Source organism: Myotis nattereri (assembly GCF_964212035.1).
Source record: "Myotis nattereri genome assembly, chromosome: 18".
Lineage (NCBI taxonomy): Eukaryota > Metazoa > Chordata > Mammalia > Chiroptera > Vespertilionidae > Myotis > Myotis nattereri.
This window is the reverse complement of record NC_138093.1, coordinates 10429277-10451096: the sequence shown is the minus strand read 5'-3', so window position 1 is coordinate 10451096 and position 21820 is coordinate 10429277. Positions and strand designations below refer to the sequence as shown.

Sequence of the window (21820 nt, the reverse complement as noted above, 5' to 3'; positions counted from 1 at the left end):
AATCCTCCTACTATTGTTGGCATTGATCGAGTCCTTATTAAAGTCTTATTTCCAGCTTGAACTAATACATTAAGAAGCAGTAGAAATTAAGGAATGAGCAGGGGAGAGCCATTAATGTTTGGAAAAAAATATTTTTAGGGAAGAGTAAAGGTTTTCAATGCACTGTGTGAGAAAGAAAGAACAAAGACAGAAGCACTGAAAAAAGAGGTAGGGCCCGGCCAACCTGGCTCATGTTCATTTCCTAAGTAATTCAGAGCTTAATGGAAACACATGAGCCAGGGGGAGAGGCCCTGGTTCAGTAGGTCTGGTGTGCATCTCGGGGATGTGCATTTTTGTTTGCTATAAACAACAGACATAAGCAATAAACAAAACAGTTTTCTGAGTAAGCAGTTTCTGGCCCTCCCCACCCCCCAGGCCTTTCTCCTCACCCTTTGTCTAAATTGAGAGCCAGGATGTGCCTAGAGCAGTGGTTCTCAACCTTCCTAATGCTGCAACCCTTTAATACAGTCCTCATGTTGTGGTGATCCCCAACCATAAAATTATTTTCGTTGCTACTTCATACCTGTAATTTTGCTACTGTTATGAATCGTAATGTAAATATCTGATATGCAGAATGTATTTTCATTGTTACAAGTTGAACATAATGAAAGCATAGTGATTAATCACAAAAACAATATGTAATTATATATGTGTTTTCGATGGTCTTAGGCGACCCCTGTGAAAGGGTTGTTCGATCCCCAAAGGGGTCGCGACCCACAGGTTGAGAACCGCTGGCCTAGAGGCTCCTCACCCTGACTTTCAAGATCTCCTGAAAATGGTTCTTCACCCCCATCCTCTCTGTTCCTCATTACAGGACAGTATGTGTCATTGTCTCCGTCCAGTTGGCTCTCTGCACCTTTGCTTAAGCTCCACCTGCCTTGATTGCCTTACATTCTCCCCCAAGCCTAGCCACACGCGACTCATCCTTAAAGGAGAGCTGAGATGCCAGTTCTCTGTGGAACCTTTTGACAGCTCTCTTTCCTGATTTCTAAGGTTTTTACAATTTGTACAGTTCAGATTGTCCTTGAATTATAATTTGTCATATATTATACCCCATTTGTTCAGAACTCATACAAAGTTCAGATTCTGCATTGTATATCAAAATTAGTCTTTTAAAAAAAATATATATGTATATATATATGTATATATATATATATATATACATATATATATTATTGATTTTTTTTTTACAGAGAGGAAAGGAGAGGAATAGAGAGTTAGAAACATCGATGAGAGAGAAATATCAATCAGCTGCCTCCTGCACACCCCCTACTGGGGATGTGCCTGCAACCAAGTACATGCCCTTGACCAGAATTGAACCTGGAACCCTTCAGTCCACAGGCCGACGCTCTATCCACTGAGCCAAACCGGTTAGGGCCAAAATTAGTCTTTTAAGATAACTTTTTTATAAAGAAGAAGGATGCCTTTATATATGGTCTTCATCCTAAAACATCTAATTTTGTACACAGATTGAGTTCTCGTAGGATTAAATCCAGTCAGTAAGTTAATACATTGCGGACAGATCACAAGAATTCTGTTGTTTTCTGTTCTAATGCTTGTGACCAATCATGAGAATTCTTTAAAAAGATATTAGCTTCTAAGAACATGTAATAAATGACTTCAAAATACAATGGGTATTTAATTTTAAAGCGTGCCTTTAACATTTATGTAAAAGGTTTTTTGTACTCGTTCAATAGAAACTTATCTGGCCACTGGGTAAAGCTAGCGATAAAACTTCAGGTCTGCAATGTGTTAACTAGTCATCTCTTCTGTTATCCAGCAAATACTTACTGAGCACCACTCTTGCCTGTTGAACAAAACAGGCAAAAATCCTGGAGTTTTTTTTTGTTTGTTTTTTTTTAAATATTTCTTTATTGATTTCAGAGAGGAAGGGAGAAGAAGAGAGATAGAAACATCAATGATGAGAGAGAATCATTGATTGGCTGCCTCCTGCACACCCCACACTGGGGATGGAGCCCGCAACCCAGGCATGTGCCCTTGGCCAGAATCGAACCTGGGACCCTTCAGTCCGCAGGCTGATGCTCTATCCACTGAGCCAAGCTGGCTAGGGCAAATCCTGGAGTTTTTATGCTAGTGGGGGGAAGGCAATCAAGAAACAAAATACGTAAGTAAATATGACATTTTAGATGATGATAGTGCTATGGAAGAAAAAAAAACAATGGCAATATGAGTGCTGAGGTGAGGCACAGAGTAAGTTACAGTTTTAATTATACAGAGAATGCAAACCATATGGAGGATCAACAAGCTCAAAGGCTCTGAGGAGGGAGTGTGTTGACTGCTTTTGAGAAATAGCAAAGAGAAATAATGTGCCTGGTGCAGAGTGTGTAGGGGGAGAGGAGGAGGAAAAAAGTAAAAGAGCAAGGAGAGACTCCAGATTAAGTAGTGCTTTGGGCCTTATGGGCTAATGGAACGATTCTGTGTTTCGCTCTAAATTAGATGGGAAGCCAGTAGGGGTTTCCAGCAGAGGAGTGACCTGGCGTATTTTAGAAGGGTCACTCTGACTTGTGCTAAGAATAGATTATAGTGAGTAAAGCAGGAGCAGGGAGACCAGTTAAGGGGACTATTCAGATAATTTAGGAGAGAGATCATAAGTATCTTGGCCAGAGTGGTAGGTAGAGGTGCCAGTGGGTGGTGATATAGTTGGATTCTGTAAATATAGATAGATATAGATACATTGAAAGTAAGAATAATAAGATTTACAGGCAGATGAGATGGTGTATGAGAAAGAAGAGACAAAATAACTCAAAGGTTTTGGCCCAAACAACTGCAAGTATTGAGTTCTTATTCAATATTGGGGTCCAGCGAGGAAGGAACATATGCACCGGGAAGGATCAGGAGTTTCTGATATCTCAGGTACGAGATGTCTGCATTCAGGTGGAAATTTCTGCTAGGAAGTGAGGTATAGACTGGGGTTCCGAAGAAAGCTCAAGACGGGCATGTAATTTAAGTGAACAAAACATCATTCTTCTACAGTTATTCTATATTATTGGAAAGTTGTGAGAACAATATAAGCAAACTAGCCCATATTTAACAAACATAATTAGCAAAATTCAATTACATTTTGAACACTCATCTATTCATCAGTTCAACAGATATTTAGGGACTGCTTCCTAAATACTGTGCAATGAGAATACAAAGGCACAAACTATATCCTCAAAACACCCCGGTCTGGTTGAAGTGACTGTTAATGAAACGGAATTTTTGGACTAGAACCTGGATTTTTTGTCCGCCGGAATCAAAGAATGAATCCACGGACAGAAAGTGGTATAGCAAAGGTGGTGATTTATTGAAGAACAAGTACAGACTCCCACGTGGGGAGGGGGAAAGGGTCCCACTGAGTTCTTTTTCCCGATGGCTTATAAAGGCTGCAGATCCTGGTGCCTTGATATCCCCTCTGATTGGTCACTATTCTCTTAGACTGGTTACTATAGTAACACCTGGGCTCAAAGCTCAAACCTCACATGGAACATGTGAAGTTCTCCCCCGCACCTTCCTTATTGTTTTCCTATTCCCTCTGGACTTTCTTCTCCTTCTGGATGAAGGGTTTCCTTCTCTTTATTTTGTAAATATAGACCTTTTGCTGTTCCCAACTCCCTCAGTCTGTGGAAATATACCTGTTGCAGCTTTTCAGCTTCCCTATTCTATGGAAATATACCTTCTGCTGCCTACAACCCTGTGCTTCCTCCATGGTCCCCTTCCAAAATTTCTGAAATTTCCTAAGCCTGTCCTATTTTACCCCTAAAATTCCTGTTTCGTTAGCAGGCTGTACAGTGGGGTGAATGTTACTGGAGAGGCTGGCTCGGTTTAGTGGGAGTGAAGTAAATGTGGAAAGATATGTAAATGCCTGGGAAGCTTACAGACTAGTTGGAGAAACAGAAACACACAAGTCAAGTAGCTCTAAAGGGTGTAAACAATCCTTCAAGACAACAGAAAAACAATATCACGAAGCAGCATGTGAGCACTTGCCAAAGGCAAATATTTGCTTTAGGAACTCAAAAGATGATGAAATCTTTCCAGGCTGGGGAAGCAGGGAACACTTGGTTTGGATGGGATGTGAATTAGGGCCTGAAAAAAGTGGTAGTGCCCGGCGACGTGGCTCAGTGGTTGAGCATTGACCGATGAACCAGGAGGTCACAGTTCGGTTCCCAGTCAGAGCACATGCCCAGGCGGTGGACTGGATCCCCGGTGTGGGATTCTCTCTCATCATTGATGTTTCTATCTCTCTCCCTCTCCCTTCATCTCTGAGATATATATATATATTTATATAAAATCAGAGACAGGGTGTCTTGAGGAAAGGTGATGGTGGGGTTTTCCTTTCATTCTATGAGGGATGAGACACCTGATAAGGGTTTTAAGTAAGAGAATGACAGGATAAGATCTGAGTTTTGAAAACATCACTTTAGCTGTAATACAGAGCAGATGACCAAAGTGAATTCTGGCAGGCATGATAAGAGACTGCTACAGATGTTTTTGCTGTGAGGTTGGTTGTATGGATGGGACATTCACTTGAGCTTTCTAGCAAAGAGTACAATGTGTAGGGCTAGGTCTTAGGTAAGAACTTGGCTGGGGATTTGGGGGTTGTTTAGGAGGCAGAAGTGTTAGCCCTAAAAGTGGATAAAATCTCAAAGGGAGAAAGTATGAAGAGAAAAAAAAGCAGAAGGCTAAGGACTAAGCATCATTTAAGCACTCACTTTAAGGAGCAGCAAAAACCAGAAAAGGGGGCAGATGGAAGAACAAGGGACCACAGGGCATAAGAGGAAATAGGCATTATTAATGTGCAGAAAGAAATATCTAAATTAGATAAGAATACCCTGCATTCTTATGCAATGCTACTTTTCACAAAGCTTCCATTAAATTATCTCACTTGATAAAAGATTCCAAGTAGACATAGCAAACATTATCAAAGACTAATCAAATCTGGTATCCTGGTTCCCCATGTGCCAAATGGAGGTGATAAGAACTAGGTTATTCCTTTTGGAGCGTAGACCGAGAAGGTGCCTTAAAAGCCACCTAGTTTCCAACCACTTCATTTTATAAATGAGGACAGGTAGGCCTCTGGAGAAGCGCACATCTGAGGTCATACAACCATTTAGTAACAGAGCTGGGACCAGAAACGGATCTTCTTGGGTTTTAATTTAGACGTTTCTCTTCCTGAACTTTATTCATTTATTCTAAGAGCATGGATATAACAAAAATAACTACATGGATTTTAAATGTCTCCATTTTTTAAAGAAATGAATATTTTCTCTTAAGTTGCCAGCAGTCTATGGTAAATCAAATATGTTGACTACTTATAATCCAAATTGACTCGAGAGAATGCCCAGTTCTAATTCTGCCCTCCTGAGGCCTCTTTATCCACCCAAACTTTTTCTGTCTTTCAAAGCGAAGGGCAAGTGCAACTCTGAAGTTTTCTGCCATCATCCCAATAAGGATTAACCACTTTGTCTTCTGGGTTCTCATAGCCTCAGCGTTTCCCAAACTTCAGGTGGAAACGTCAGTGTGTAAATGCATCAGTTCAGTGGGTCACTCCCAGAAAGAGAAATAGCACAGATAACACAGTGTGCATCGCACGCAGTGGAGGTAACATTACTTTGTGAAGCTTTTACTTCATGCACGTATGTGTGCTGGATTGCAGTATAAAATGTAAAAGGTGTGACAAGCTTGGAGGATTATAGTGAAAAACACGCCCCTACGTCCATATAACTCTTTGAGGTTTGGGACTGTCCTCACCTTTCTATCCCTCATGCCCAACATACTACTTGGTGGGGACTCAGGAGATGAAGAGTTATTATTAGAAGAATGAAGAACAGGTAGGTTGGGGGGAAGCGAGTACTTGAATGAAGTACAACTTTCTTTAGTCTTCTTTACTTTGGATGTTAATATTAATTGTTTTCAACCCAGTATTTACTGCAACCAAGAACCTGTGTTTGGTATGTGTGTCCCCCAGTGACCTTCAATGTCCTCTGTGATGTGGTATAAATAACACTTCCTGCTAATGTTGCAGCTGTCATTCAAGGATCTTAAATTGCTCTAGGAGCAGGATCTGGTGTTGAGTGCCTGGCTCCACTTGGCAGGTGCTCGAGTTAGAACCAGGGACCAGCTGAAATCTCTGGGCTCCAGGCTGACGCCTCCCTACCCTCCCACCCGCTCCTCCACCCTCTCTTTCCCTCATCCCTTGTGGGGAGGAGCCATTGACCCTGCCGTTTTGTGAGCTTGTGTAACAATAAACAGAGTTTGCAAACATTCCAGTGAATGTGAAGGTTGCTCTTTAATTTTGGCTGACTCTGATGTATAATATGGGGAAAGGGAGGGGTTATGGAAATAAAGACTATTGATTTAAGCAACTTGGGGATGGAAAAGTCAGGGGAGAAAACTGTGAAGGAACTGATTAGAGGTTTAGGATCATCCAAGGAAATTAGAGACCCCTCTGGCTCTTTAAGATTTGCACTTGACCCAAAGGGGCTATTTGACTAGCTATGTGCGATATCCATTTTGTGTCCACTTGTTCATTTCTTCCTTCTGGCCACACTCCATCGGGTGTGTGTGTGTGTGTGTGTGTGTGTGTGTGTGAGTGTGTGTGTGTGTGTGTGTGTGTGTGTGTGTGTGTGGCGCGCGGGCACATATGCAAATCAGCCACCAGGAGTTTAAATACCACTCCTCCCCCCTCCCCCCCCCCAACGCCCTTCATTTCCTTCTCTTTTTTGTAGCCCTACCATCACCTTGAATTACTCCCATTCCCTATTTCCTGGAAGCTCCTCGGGGTCACCCCCCTCTCTTTCCCCAGGAGCTGTTAACTGCCCACAGTTGGGCCTGGGAGGCTCTGGGAGGGTGGCAGCTTGGCGTCCTGGCTGGGAGTCAGGTTACACCACTTGTGTGTGTGTGTCTGAGTTCACGCAGCATGTTCCTCTGTCAGGGATTCCGCAAATATCTGCCGGAGGTAAAAAAGGAAAGTGCTCTGCGCTCCAGCACCCAGAGCAGTGAGCCCCGCGTCCCGAGTCCCCGCGAGCGCCAGGCACCAGGGCCATGTCGCCGCCGTAGCCTCCACCGCGCCCCGGCCGCTCGCTTCATGCCTCGGTGCAGCCGCACCACGTTCCTGGGGTGAAGGGGTGCCTGGGCATGCTCCTCCCCATGGGCAGCCCACCATGTCTAATGGATATCGCACTCTGTCCCAGCACCTCAATGACCTGAAGAAGGAGAACTTCAGCCTCAAGCTGCGCATCTACTTCCTGGAGGAGCGCATGCAGCAGAAGTATGAGGCCAGCCGGGAGGACATCTACAAGCGGGTGAGTGAGGGCAGGGGCGCACCGATATTCCAGGCCCTTCCTGGCTCGCGCTGTGCGCACTAGCGAGGGAGGTGGGCTCCAGGCCTGGCCAAGCCCAGTTCCCCCCCAGCCTGAGAGAGGGAGCTGGATTGAACCAGAGGTTCTCAAACCGCGACAGTGTGTGTGTGGAACCGTGCAGAGCAATCGCCTTGGGAGCTGGTTAGAAGGTAGCTCCCCCGGGATTCTGACTTAGTCACCGGTGGGGGCACTGGGAAATTTGCATTTTAAAACAAGCCCCAAAGGTGACTCTGGGCTGCGTGTAGCTCTGGTTGGCCCCGTGGAGGCAGAGAATGATGCTGTGGAGAATAGGGCAGCCGCGGAGGGCACTTCTTTTCCTTGAGAAATTCATGTTCAGTTTTTAAAAATATATATATTTTTATTGATTTCATAGAGAAAGGAACAGGGAGAGAGAGAAACATCAGTGATGAGAGAGAATCATGGATTGGCTGCCTCCTGCTCGCCCCACCCTGGGGAGACCAGAATCAAACCCTGACCTCCTAGTTCATAGGTGGACGCTCAACCACTGGGGCACACCGGCTGGGCCCAAGTTCAGTTTTGAAGGTCGTTACGTAGAATAGTTTTAAATACAGAATCTTGGGCGTTTTCAGTCTTAGGAATAGGTAAGTTGAGCATGAAGAAAAGGTAGCAGCAGGCCTGCGGAGGGGGAGGGGAGCGGGTGGCTTCCCTGAACCAGAGGGCTGTCTTGATTGACAGCTGAGTGACTAGGGTGGGGATTGGCTGAGTTGAGCGTGAGATGAGACAGCACCTTGCTAGAGGACATCAGGCTGTGGGGGTGCAAGGATTAAGCGTCCTGACTGGTTTCCACAACATTGGTTTCCACAGCCCTCTTAGTGTCTGTGCAGGCGCTGAAGGGGCCTGAGTGACCTGGAGCTGGTCTCGGGGGACTTTATCAGAGACCCTAAATCTCCAGCTGTTTATGAAGGAGACTGTGCAAATAAGACCCCTGTGCGCCCCTGGGACGCATCACAGGCTGCCCAATAGGGTCTTGGTCAGAGGGGTTCCTGGTGTCTCTGACACCCAAATGACTATTTGGTAAATCAACTAATGGGGACCGCCACATTGGGTGGATTTAGCCACATTTTCTGTTTTTCCTGGATTTCCATGTTTTACTCTGAATTTTCCTGAAACTGGTCTAGATTCGCCTTTCGTCTTTTATATGGCTAGTGATGTGCCTCAAGGAGCCACCGGGGTCGAGGAGGATATTGCCAAGTGAGGGTTGTTGGCTCAAAGATATATAGAGAGAGGGGGGAGGGTAAATGGCAGTATTTGCCTTAGGGTAGAAATAGTGAATGAATTTGTTCACTGGAGCATTTTTCTATTAATTGTCCCCGAAGCAAGACAGAAGGAAGAATAGTTTCATAGATCATTTGAGGGAAAGATGTGATTTTTCTTTAGTTTGAATCAACGGATTTCTTGCGTCGTTTGGTCTCACCCTCTGCTCGGATAGTCTCCAGTGAACACTTTGGGGTGGGCTGTGCAAAAGCCCAGCTGTCCGGGAGAAGCGTGATTAAGATTAAAGGAGCTGCTGAGGGGCGGCGGGTGGGGAGGGAGTGGTCACAGCACATTGTCACATGCAGAGGTGACAACCATTTTGTTCAACCAAAGTTGCCACTAGCCCCATTTAGGAAACAGGCATGGCTCTGTGTCCTCCTAATGTCAAGTACGGCGAAGTCAGGCAGCTGCTGGACAGCACGATTGGAGGGATCTCAAACTACTGGGTCCCCTTCTCTCCCTTCTCACCAAATCTTCGTTCATTCCACCTGTCATCTACTCATCTCATTTGTCTGTGACTTGGGAAACACTAAAAGCTTACGTTCAAATGCTCTTATGTAATGCTAACACTACATAAAGCCATTGTTAATCATTAGAAAAGAGGCTCCCAGATTTGTCGTGCAGACTTTTCAGCTCTGAGTTAACTCACCTTTCACCTGGGAGATTTATTTTCTGCAACAAATGAGACAAGGGAGGGTCAAAATGCCCTTCTGGTACCAGCTGCTTGTCAGGGAACTTTAGTTCAAAGTAATCAATATGTCATTGTGGGATATTTTGGGGTGGCCTGTCTTGGGCCCCAGCAGTGTCTTAAGTTCATCCTTGTTGGTCACATCATGATTCCACGAGATTAGGTGGATTAAATAACAGCCATGTTGGCAAAGAGACATCAAGGGTGACATGCATTACATCATCACGCGGTAAGTCAGGTCATTCAGATGGGAATTCAGAGCCCTGTTTGGTGACCCAACTTAGCTTGGTTTTTCTTTAGTGTTGGAAGGACACTTCTTTAAATAGAGTAAAAATATTAAATCACACCCAACTGAGTCAGAATCTGCAATAATTTGGGTGCTGCATGCATGGTTCTCTTAAATAAAACCAATGTTTGCGAAACATGTAATGTAAGTCTGTTGTGGATAGTAATTACTTTACACATTTCCACTGCTTCAGATTCTGTTGAGATATTTGTATTAGGAGTGAAAATTGCTGTCTTTAGGAGGGACAGTCAGGCTTTTTACCCTGATGGCAGCAGGGGAGGGAAATACGGGAAACTTTAGTAGAAAAGGACTGGAGAGAGGGTCCTATCTTTCCAAGTGGCAAGTCATCCTTTAAGTAGTTGCTAAGGGAGAGACAAAAATAGATATAATTCATAAGGATTTTAATTAATTGTAAGAAGTTGTAAGAGAGTTATATAAAAACCTGGAAGTGTCAACTTCAAGGCAAGTAAATAAAGGAGTTAAAGGTTTCTCTCTTTCAAGCTGTTCAGAAAATTCAGAAATAATCTTAAGACTCATGCTAACTGTGGACTAATAAAATAGTATTAAATTATACCTAAAAATGTGTTTCTGTGAGACTGGTTACTTTTTGGCTGTTTTAACTATCCTTTAGCTTCAATTTTTGTAAATAATTTAAAAACACAGAAAAAAATGGGCATATATCTACCCGATTAGGTACCACTGCCCCCTCTTGGTAGCAAATAGTAATTGTAGGTTCAGTTTTTTGGGGAAGATAGTTTTGAATGTGTCTTCCCAAGAAGAAACCATTGCAGTACTGCTAGCTCCTGATTCTGGAGCGAAGTAAAGCGAGAAAGTGCTGTGACCGGCCCACAGCTGAGTATGGCGCACTCCTTCAGAGAGTGGCCTGTTGGCATTTCTGGACTGCAGCTGCTCTGGCAAATACTTTCTGGGTGGCAACTTGTTGATTTCCTCGTTGTTGTTGATTATCTAATACTGCATCTTCTCACGATAGCTGAGTGCGCCACCGCTAGAAATATGTTCTGCCCTGCAATTAGTGAAATCCACTGCTGTGTGGAAAACACCCAACCCACTGTGTTTCGCCTTATGATAGCTACTTGCTAAGCTTCTGTGAGTGTATTATTATGGTGCTTTAAAAAAGATTTAAGAATGGAATTTAAAATCTGACAGATCCAATAACAAAAATATCAGGAGAAGCTGAAGGTTGTCATCCGGGCCAGGTAGAGTCAGTGTTTAAATCTGGCATAATTGATGTTAGAAGGTTAAAGTGGATTTTGCCTTCAGATGGGAGTTGGAAGGGTTGTGTTCTCTTGTTCTTTGGCCCTTAGACTGCCTGATTTCTCTGAGCTATTGTTTCTCATCTTTGAAATCAAATGATATTTTTCCGGAGCAAACTTTGAAGTTTATGCATAGCATATGTATGCAGCTAGGTTTTTAAAATTGTGACAAACTAAGTACTGGTTTTACTTGCCTACCAGATTTTCATCATTTCTACTATTCAGCTGTCACTGGGCATAGTAGTTAAGAGTTATGAACCAGTCTGGCTGGTGTGACTCAGTGGTTGAGTATCAACCTATGAACCAGGAGGTCACCATTCGATTCCTGCTTGGGGCACATGCCTGGGTTGTGGGCTCAATCCCCAGTGTAGGGCGTGCAGGAAGCAGCCAATCAATGATTCTCTCTCATCATTGATGTTTCTATCTCTCTCTAAACCTCTCCCTTCCTCTCTGAAATAAATAAAAAATATGTTTTTAAAAGAGAGTGAATAAATAAGAAAGGCTGGGTTTGCTAAATTTCTTTTTTTAACAAAATATTTTATTTAGCAACGGTACAAAGTCCTTTGCTTTTATACAAATTATTATGACTGTGATTAATTATAATTCAAAATGTTTTATCATCTTGGTTTAATACTTTCTGATATAATTTGGTCTGGTTCTAAATTCAGCTTTTAAAAAAGTTTTGAAGACCTATCTCTTTTTGGTTGATCCTGCCTGCTTCCTTAGTTTCAGGGGAGAGGTGAGCTTAGGCACAGTGTCCAGGAATGTGCTGCAGCGAACTTACAGATTTTCATGGGTGTGGAGAAAAACAGAGGGTCCATGTGGGATCGAGAGGCTGCCACATTCTATCCTCATTCCCTCCCTCCTCACCTACACCTACCTGGAGCTGTGTTGCCTGAGGATGGCGTCCGAAAGGCCAACTGAGCTCTCAGCCCCGATGATGAACTTCTGGAGCCTGATTTACTCTGATTCACATTCAGTTATCCCCTTAACTACGACGTCCACCTAATTTATACTTCTGCATGAACTTATTACAAAGCCCCTTCTTAGTATTAGTTATGTCCATCCAGGCTTACACACTGATAGACATAGCATGATAGAGTTGAAAGAGGAGGCATTCTAAATTCCTGTCTCAAACGTTTCCCTTATTTGCGTTATCCCCTTGACCATTTGTTCACTCACATTTGCACAGATTGCCACATTCATACATTCATTCAAACATCTGTTGATTATCTGCTATATGCCAGCTACTGTGCTTGATGTTGGTAGAGAAAGATATTAACAAATAAATAAAAAATGATATAATAAGGGCTTCCATATAGAGATACAAACAGATTGGTCTAGAGTACAAAGGAGAACAATAAAGTCCACCAGGAAAGGTCTTGCCAAGTGTGTGAAGTTTGAATTGAATCTTGAAAGGTGATTAACACAGCAAGGAATGGGAGAAGCATTGCAGGCAGAAGAAACAGCATATACAACCACACAGAACACCCTAAAAGCACTGTGTGTCAGCACACTCCAGGTCTTCACTATGGCTAGCGCACGTGGTAAGGATTGTGGTGGTGGGAAGGTGAGACTGGAAGGTAAGCAGGGTACAGATCATGGAGAGCTTTGGAACTTATCCATTCATTCATTAATAAACATTAATTGGATACCTTCTATACTCTAAGTACTGTGCTAGAAGTTGGGGGTTCAAAATTGTAAAACACAAGTGAGGGAGTGTGGTAAAAAGCAAAAATCGAGATGTGTACAAGTTGGTCAATGGATGGTGCAGTGGAAAAAAAGGACTTTTGCCAGGAACAAAAGCCTAGAGACAAGAAAGCACGTGATTCATGTGGAGAATAAAAGTGGTTTTAAGTTGATAAGTTTAAGTGGTAGGCATATAGAATAGGCTTTGAAGTATGCAGGACACAATCCTTTGTGCCATTTTAAAGAGTGTAGACTTTATCCTGAGGATGGTAAGGAGCCATTGATGGGCTTTAAACAGCGGGGAACCCCCAGATCCTTCTGGTGGGTGGGGAAGAGGGGCTCCAGGAAGGGAGTGCAGGAAAGCAGGAGGACAGACAGGCCAAACAAACTGTGGAGACAGTAAAAAGACCAGTAGCTGGCAGGGGGTTGGGGGAGGGAGGGATGAATATGCAGAGCAGAGAAAACTTTTAGGGCAGCAAAACTATTCTGTAGGATACTGTAATGATAGATCTGTGTCATACATTTGTCCAGACCTATAGAATGAACAACACCAAGGGTGAGCTCTAATGTACAACACTGTGGATTTTGAGTGATGCTCATGTGTCATTATAGGTTCATCAATTGCCACTCAAGCCACTGTGGTAGGGAATGTTGATGTGGGGGAGGCAGTGGGGGAGGACGGGGTATGTGGGAAATCTCTGTACATTCTGCCCAGTTTTCTGTGAACCTAAAACTACTCTAGAAAATAGTCTATTTTTAAATGCTAAAAAATTAAAGAAATTTTAAAGAGACAAAATGAGGGCCCATGGCAATAGGAATAGAGGGGAGGGAACTGATCTGGGAAATATTTAGGAGGTAAAACATCTGTAGGACTTAGTGGGAAGACTGAAGGGAAAGAATTGAGGAGACTGTCAGACCCAGCCAGGGTGCCTCCATGGTTGAGCATGGCCTATGAACCAGGAGGTCATGGTTTGATTCCTGGTCAGGGCACATGCCCCTATTGTGGGCTCGATCCCCAGTAGGGGGTGTTCAGGAGGCAACCAATAGATGATTCTCTTTCAACGATCTTTCTATCTCTTTATTTCTCTCCCTTCCTCTCTCTAAAATTAATTATTTTGAAGACTGTCAGGTTCCTGGCTAAGACAGGTCACTTTTTCTGGGTCTCTGCTTGTTTATGTGTAGAATGAGTGGACCCGGATTCATGCCAACATCCCTCCCAGCTCGATGTTCTGTGATTCTGAACAGCCTCTTCTGGATTCTCTCACCCTAGCCTAGTAGTTGCCTCCCTTCTCCCAGTCTCTCAGCTCATGATGCCTCTCAGTGCAGGAGTTGCCTGCAGAGCTGAGATGGCTTTAAAACTGCCAGCCAGTGTCAGGAAAATTGGGTGCTGTTATCAGGTAGCTGGGGTTATAATTAGCTCAGTTGCTAGGGGAAATCAGATTCTGTAGGCATGGACTGCCAGAAGCAGCTTTCCCCTGCTGGCTGAACTGACTCCTTTGCAGGAACAAAGTGGATAGGGATGGAGTGTTTTCATGTGTTTTTAGAGGATTCAGTTTTTGCCTAGGGCAGTGGTCGGCAAACTCATTAGTCAACAGAGCCAAATGTCAACAGTACAATGACTGAAATTTCTTTTGAGAGCCACATTTTTTAAACTGAAACTATATAGGTAGGTACGTTGTTATTAACTTAATTAGGGTACTCCTAAGGCTTAGGAAGAGCCACACTCAAGGGGCCAAAGAGCCGCATGTGGCTCGAGAGCTGCAGTTTGCTGACCGTGGGCCTAGGATATAGGATAGGCTGAAAGCAGAAAACAGGCTTGTGCTGGGGCTAATCAACATCTTCTGTGTGGTAGGAGGAGTGAACAAAATTCTCTTGATCTGTATTTGGGTAGCTGGAAAGAGACTTCACATGATGGAGAGAAATAACTCACAGTTTATTTTTTTTTATTGATTTTTTATAGAGAGAGGAAGGGAGAAAGATAGTTAGAAATATCGATGAGAGAGAAACATCAATCAGCTGCCTCCTGTACACCCCACACTGGGGATGTGCCCACAACCAAGGTACATGCCCTTGACCGGAATCGAACCTGGGACCCTTCAGTCCAAAGGCTGATGCTCTATCCACTGAGCCAAACCGGTTAGGGAATAACTCACAGTTTAGAGCTAGAGATGATCTTGGAGGTGACCTATATAGCCCTTTCGCTTTTTAACAAATATTTTTATCTTAAAATAATTTTAGACTTATAGAGAAGAGGCAAAAATAATATAAAGTGTTCTTCTATACCATTCATTCAGCCTTCCCTCATGAATAAGCCCTTTATTTTTAAAGATAAGGAAATTGAGGCCCCCAAATAGTAAAGTCACTTGCCCAAGGTCACACAGGTCAGGTTGGGACTAGAGTCCAGGAGGCCTGGCGACCTGTCTGGGTACTCGAAGTGACTTCCTTGGTCTTCAGCAAAGTTTCAAGACGTTTACATGCTTGCCAAAATTTAGACTTTCTTCCGCTTTGTGCTACTGGGCTAAAATGGAATATACACAGCAGGGGCTAGGGTAATTCATAGATAAAGATTCTGTACCCTGCGCCTGCTGCCAAAAGAACATATATAGTTCCTCAGCCTACATACGCCTTCCGTAGGGGTTTCATTTATGTTTCCAAAGCCACTGTGAACATTTTTTTTATCTCTGCTTCCTGCTCTGACCTTTGCCATCTCCTCTAAGCAAGTTCAAATTCACAACCTTCACAGTGAGATGAGGCTCTGTGATACGTGGAGAAGGCACGGAGTGGGGGCTGGGGCACACTGGGAAGAATCCACCCTATCATGTTAAACAGCAGCTAAGCCACCCACACACCAAAAGACCTGGTACATGCTGTTCCCTGCAGAGCTAAGTAATGGTCCAGGCGGCTTTTTGCCAGGCAGCGTTAGAACAGACTTTGGGCCACACCGGGCAGTTATCATACCTGTTATTTGGAAACTTGGCTTGAAGAGGTTGGAAATAAATGAAAGGCACTGCCTGCCTTGTAATGCCAGCTTTTCATCCCCAACCTCACACAAGGTCCCACTGCGTGAAGGGCAGGAAGCCACCTCTATATGTACTCAGGGCCTTAGAAAGCCCTCATGGGGGTTTGAGGAAAAAGCCTGCTCTGGGGCCCCTGGGTAAGTGGAGGGAGCTTGGCCAGCCTGCAGGCCATGATCTGGAGCTGCGAAAGGAGAGTCTGGGTCTGGGCCCTGGCTGAGGGCCAGAAGTAAGAAGTCCTTCCGGGTCACTTGTTCTGGGTAGGTTTCCAAGTTTCCTCTGAGGCCGCATAGTGGCTGCCCCTCTCAGAGTTCTCCGTTAGAGCCAGTCAAACTGAGTCGATGCTCAGTACTAAACATACATCTGGTCCTGCCCACCTGGGTGCCACTCAGCTGATGACACAAGGCGTGCTGTCACCACTCTGCTCCCAACTCAGGAACTCTGAGTCCAGAGCAGATCCTGGGGTCTTCCAGGTACAGAAATCAGATGAAGGTGGTGGGACTCTGGGGCTCAGGTGAGCGGATCCCTTACAGATGGGGAGCACCCTCTCTTCTGAGTCTGAGATGGGATTGTGAGGCCTCAGAGGATTCTTGTAGTCCAGTGGTTCTCAACCTTCTGGCCCTTTATATACAGTTCCTCATGTTGTGACCCAACCATAAAATTATTTTCGTTGCTACTTCATAACTGTAATGTTGCTACTGTTATGAATCGTAATGTAAATATCTGATATGCAGGATGGTCTTAGGTGACCCCTGTGAAAGGGTCGTTTGACTGCCAAAGGGGTCGCGACCCACAGGTTGAGAACCGCTGTAAATATCGTCAGAAGGGTCATAACTGGTCCCTTCCAGCCTCTGCCAAGCTGGGAAGGAGAGCAGAGGGGTCCCTTCCGTCAGGGAAAGCTTGGATGTAGAGGGGCCGCATAGGGGCTTGCCGGAAGTGCTGCAGGTAGAGGGTGATCAGGAGATGGTGGTTAGAACTGGAACTCCGCCTCAGGCTTTCTCCACCCTCAACTCCTCATTTCCAAATTGCTCTCTCATCTCTTTTCTCTCCTGTTTCCCTACTTCTTCAAGGCGTGTGAGAGTATGTCCCCCGTGCCTCCGAGTCTTGACATAAGATGTAAGAAAAGAAATGATCAGGAGGAAAACTCCTCTATCCTTTCTAGGCTACTGCTCTCCAGAAGTTTCCAGAGCCAGACCCTGTCCCTCCTTCTTGTATCACTGTTCTCCCCCATTTTTAGGCCCTTTCTGTCCTTCTTTGTCCCATATCCTGTCTCTTTCCCCTCAATTTCACACATAAATGCTAAATGCTTCCCATTTAAACCCCCTTGGAGTAGGAAATCCATTTAGTGTTACTGCAGGCCAGGCTCTATGCTTTTGCATTTTATACATATTTAATCTCAAGCCCATAATAGCCCTGTGAAGTTGGTGTCTTGTCCTCATTTTTTTCATAGGGCCAGGTTTGCCATCAGCAGCCCCAGCAGCTACATGGCCTGATTCTTGAGTTAATCAAGGCCTTGGCACATCCTTTAGAATTAAAAGTTAGTCCCTCTTTCAAATGCAAATGATGCTTTTTAGTGACTAACTCTACATTGTATTAAGGCCTGACCGAAGAGAAAAGAGTTCTGGTGAACCGGTATCTATTTTCCTAGTGGCTTTCACCAAGACTGTGACCGGAAGGGGTGGCACTATCTCACTGATCTATCTGCAGTCAAAGGTGGCATTGACCTCATTTTTACTTGTGAAACAGGTGCAAATTGCTATGTGGAATGTAATAGAAAACCGTGCTATCCTTATCCCCATGCACTGCTCTGAGTCTGGTATGGGAACTCCAGAAATACAGAGGAAATTAGGAAATATTCAGACCAACATACAAATTAGAAAATGAGGTTTATGAGAAAAGGGCGGTGGAATTGGGATTTTTAATTCGGGGAAGAAAAAACGTAAAAGTGACCTAGTAGGAGTCTCAGCCTGCGACAGGTGATCAGCTATGCTCTGTGTCTGATGAGAATAAGAGTAAGTTGATCCTCATTTAAACATAAGCATTGAGGCCTCATTTATAAAAATATTTTTGACCACCTACTATGTTCCAGGTGCTATTGGAAGTGTTTGGAATATTGTATCCATGAACAAAACAGATAAGCATCGCTAGCCTCATGGAATTTATATTCTACCTTGAGAAGACAGACAATGAACAACAAATACTTAGAATATTGGAAAGTGATTAAGTCCTCTTCAGAATAAAAAGAAAAACATAGAGCAGGGTAAGGGAGTCAGAGAGTGTAAGAATGGAGGGCAGGTTGCAGTATTAAAAAGTGGTCAGGGGAGGCCACATTTAGAGAGTGATTTTAAACACACACACACACACACACACACACACATTCCTTACTTCAGTTTATGTGGGCCAGCACTCCAGAAACAGCTTAGCTGAGTTGTCTGTTAAGCACTTCACGAGGCTACAGAGCAGGTATTGGCTGGTTGAGTTCTCATCTGGAGACATGATGGTGAAGAATCTGCTTCTGGGCTCACTTGGGTGGTAGGACTAGAGGTCCCAACTTCCTGCTGGATGTTGGCAAGAGGCTAGCCACAGTTCCTTGAAGCCACCCACTACCCTTTGCCATATGGGCTTTTCCACATGGCAACTTGCTTCACCAAGTCAGCAGGGAGAGGCGCTAGAGCAAGTCTGCTACCAAGACAGTCGTAAGGCTTAACATTGTCAGAGCAGTGACAGTCCCTACCTTTGTTGTATTTATTGGGTGGAAGCAAATTACACATGCTGCCCATAATCAAGGGGAGGGAACTATACAAAGGCATGAACATGAGGAGGCCGATATCATGGGAGCTGTGTTAGAGTCTGTCCACCACATAATCGTCCCACTTTTTTTTTTTTTGCAGAGATGGCATGGGAAGGGAAGTAAATAACATGAGAGTGACCAATAGAGGAAGATGTGTTCCTAGGTTCTACCTTCACAGCATTTATAACTGTCAAGCATCCCAGATTGGTAGTCTCCGTGTTGAGTTCCTTACTCACCCTTTGTACTTGGCTATTTGCATTGACATTTCCTTTATCATATCTTTCTTTACATCTTTTTGTTTAAATCAACTTTATTAAGTGTACAGTTTGATGAGTTTGAACAAATATATACATCTATGCAACCACCACCACACAATAGAGATATAAAGTATTTTATGACCCCCAAAATTGTATGTCCCATTGGTATCAATCCTGTCACACCACTGGCTGTAAGAAACCATTGATCTACTTTCTGTCTATGGCTTAGTTTTATCTGTTCTAGAATTTCATGTAAATGGAAGCATACAGTATGGATTCTGGTGCCTGGCTTCCTTTACTTAGCATAATGATTTTGAAGTTCATTCGTGTTGTGTCACTAGTTCATTCTTTTTTATTGCTGAGCAGTATTCCATTGTTTGAATATAATGCAATTTGTTTATCCGTTCACCTGCAGATGAGCATATGGGTTTAGTGCAGTGACTAGCTATTAGGAATAAAACTGCTCTAAACATTCATGCACAAGTCTTTGTTTTATTTCTTGTGGGTAAGTACCCAGTAGTGGAATTGCTAGGCCATATCATAAACATACATTTCAATTGATAAGATGCTGCTAAACTATTTTCCAAAGTGGCTATGCCATAGAAAATGTCTTTTTAAAGCAATGCCTTAAAGGACATGAAGATGTTAGCTAAGCAGATAACTAGGAGAACAACATTCCAGGGCAGCCATGGAGCCTGAAGCAGCATGAGAAGGTGCAAGAATGCTGAGAGATGAGGCCCTAGAGCAGTGGTTCTCAACCTTCCTAATGCCGTGACCCGTTAATACAGTTCCTCATGTTGTGGTGACCCCCAATTTCATTGTTACAAATTGAACATAATTAAAGCATAGTGATTAATCACAAAAACAATATGTAATTATATATGTGTTTTCCGATGGTCTTAGGCGACCCCTATGAAAGGGTCTTTCGACCCCCAAAAGGGTCGCGACCCACAGGTTGAGAACCACTGCCCTAGAGGTAGTGGAGCTGATGCAGATCAGATAGGCCCTCATAGATAATTGTAAAGACTTTGGCTTTAACTCTTATTGATAAGGGAAGCCGTTTAAAGGTTTTGAACAGAGCAGTGACCTAATAAATGAGAGTTCTATCTGAATTTTGAAAAGATCGCTGCGGACTTACAGTTGGCAGAGGGGAGTAGAATTGGGGAACTGGGTGAAACAGGTGAAGAGATTAAGAAGTACAAATTGGTAGTTACAGAATAGTCACAGAGATGTAAATGACAGCACAGGGAATATAGTCAGTAATATCAAATAACTATGTATGGTGCCAGGTGGGTACTTGAAATATCTGGGGGATCACTCTCTAAAGTACATGATTATCTAACCACTATTCTGTACATCTGAAACTAATACAGAATAATATTGAGTGTAAACTATAATTGAAAAAATAAAAAAAATTAAAGATCACTGTGGTTATGATATTGAGAAAAGGCTGTAGAAGGGAAAAGGTAGAAGCCAGGAAAGGCTGCTGGGAAGCTATTGATTGTAGTAATCCACATAGGAGGTAATGGTGATCAGACCAAGGTAATAGCAGTTGATGGGGGGAGAGATGGTGAAGGTAGCATGAGGAGGATTTGCTGATGAAGGGATGGATGTTGAATATGAGAGGAAAAAAGGAATTAAGAAAGACTCCAGGGTCAAAGCCCAAGCAACTGGAAGGATGGAGTTGCCATAATTAAAACTGGGAAGGCTATATGTGGAGCAGGTGTGAGGGTGGGGAGTGGGATTTCAATTTTGGACCTTCTGTGTTTGAGATATTTGTTGGACATTTCCAGTGGAAATATCAAGCAAGCAGTTGAATTTATGTCTGAAGTTTTATTTATCCAATTTATTATGGATAATGCATTGGACTGGAGATATAAAATTTGGGTGTTGTCACCATATAAATAGTATTTAAAGCTGTATAAGATCACCAGGGAGTTAGAACTACCAACGGGGAAGAGAAAAGGACCAAAGACTTAACCCTGGGTCACTCAAACATTAATAGAAGAACCAACAAAGGAGATAGGAAAGATGCGATTGGTGAAGTGGGAAGAAAACCAAGAGTCATGGAAACCAAATAAAGAAAGTACATAATGATCCAGCCAGTTGAGTGTCAATCTATGAACCAGAAGGTTATGGTTCAATTCCTGGTTGGAGGAACATGCACTGGGGTTTTGGGCTCGATCCCCAGTGGGGGGTGTGCAGGAGGCAGCTGATCAACGATTGTCTCTCATCATTGATGTTTCTATCTGTCTCCCTTCCTCTCTGAGATCAACAAAAATATATTTTTTAAAAAAGAAAGAAAGTATATAATGGAAGAGGGTGGGATCAACCTTTTGAACTGCCGCTGATAGCTCAAGTAATATGATGACTAAGAATTGACCTTTGGCTTTGCCTGCATGGCTCATTGGTTGAGCATTGTCCTATGAATCAAGAGGTCACGGTTTGATTCCCAGTCAGGGCATATGCCACGGTTGCAGTTGTGGGCTCGATTCCCAGTAGGGGGTGTGCAGGAGGCAGCCAATCAATGATTCCTTCTCATCATTAATGTTTCTATCTCTCTCTCCCTCTCTTTTCCTCTCTGAAATCAATTTAAAAAAATTTTTTAAAGAATTGATCTTCAGATTGAACAACACAGATGTCACTAGTGATCTTGCTTAGAGTAGTTTGATGGACTGGTGGAGGCAAAGCCTGATCGCAGAAGGAATAACAGAAACTGAGAGGAAAAGAATTGGGCTCAATGAGTACAACAGATCCTATTTAGGAGTTTTGTTGCAAAGGAGGACAAAGAAATTGGACAGTCACCAGTAAGGGGTTTATAGAAGACTTTTTTAAAAAGATAGATGAATAATAGCATGTTTATATACCAATGGAATTTTCCAGTAGAACGTGAAATATTGGTGAAGAGAAAGAGAGAGAGTTTCTGGATGGTTCTTTTGAGAGGCAATGCATAAATGGGATGTTTGGCTTTAGGTGGGAGCATGTGGTCACAAGTGGAGAGACAGAGTATGTGAGCTTAGATGCCGGTGGACGGACAGATACGGTGGGAGAAGACTGTCAAGAGTTTTCTTCTAGCATTTCAGTATTCTCAAGGAGGTAAAAAGCAAGCTTGTAATACTTTAAACAATAAATTTTTTAAAAATATA

The 21820-nt window shown here is 43.4% G+C and overlaps 1 protein-coding gene across 2 annotated transcripts in view; it reads left to right on the top strand.

Annotated features, from left to right (window-relative positions):
- LOC308533919 (myomegalin) overlaps window positions 1-21820 on the top strand; it is a 140503-nt gene that overhangs the window by 27148 nt on the left and 91535 nt on the right. For both annotated transcript variants that reach the window (XM_081112148.1, XM_081112147.1), the window contains one exon: window positions 7233-7343. In XM_081112148.1, the coding sequence (XP_080968274.1) occupies window positions 7233-7343 (111 nt within the window). The remainder of the gene's footprint in view (window positions 1-7232; window positions 7344-21820) is intronic.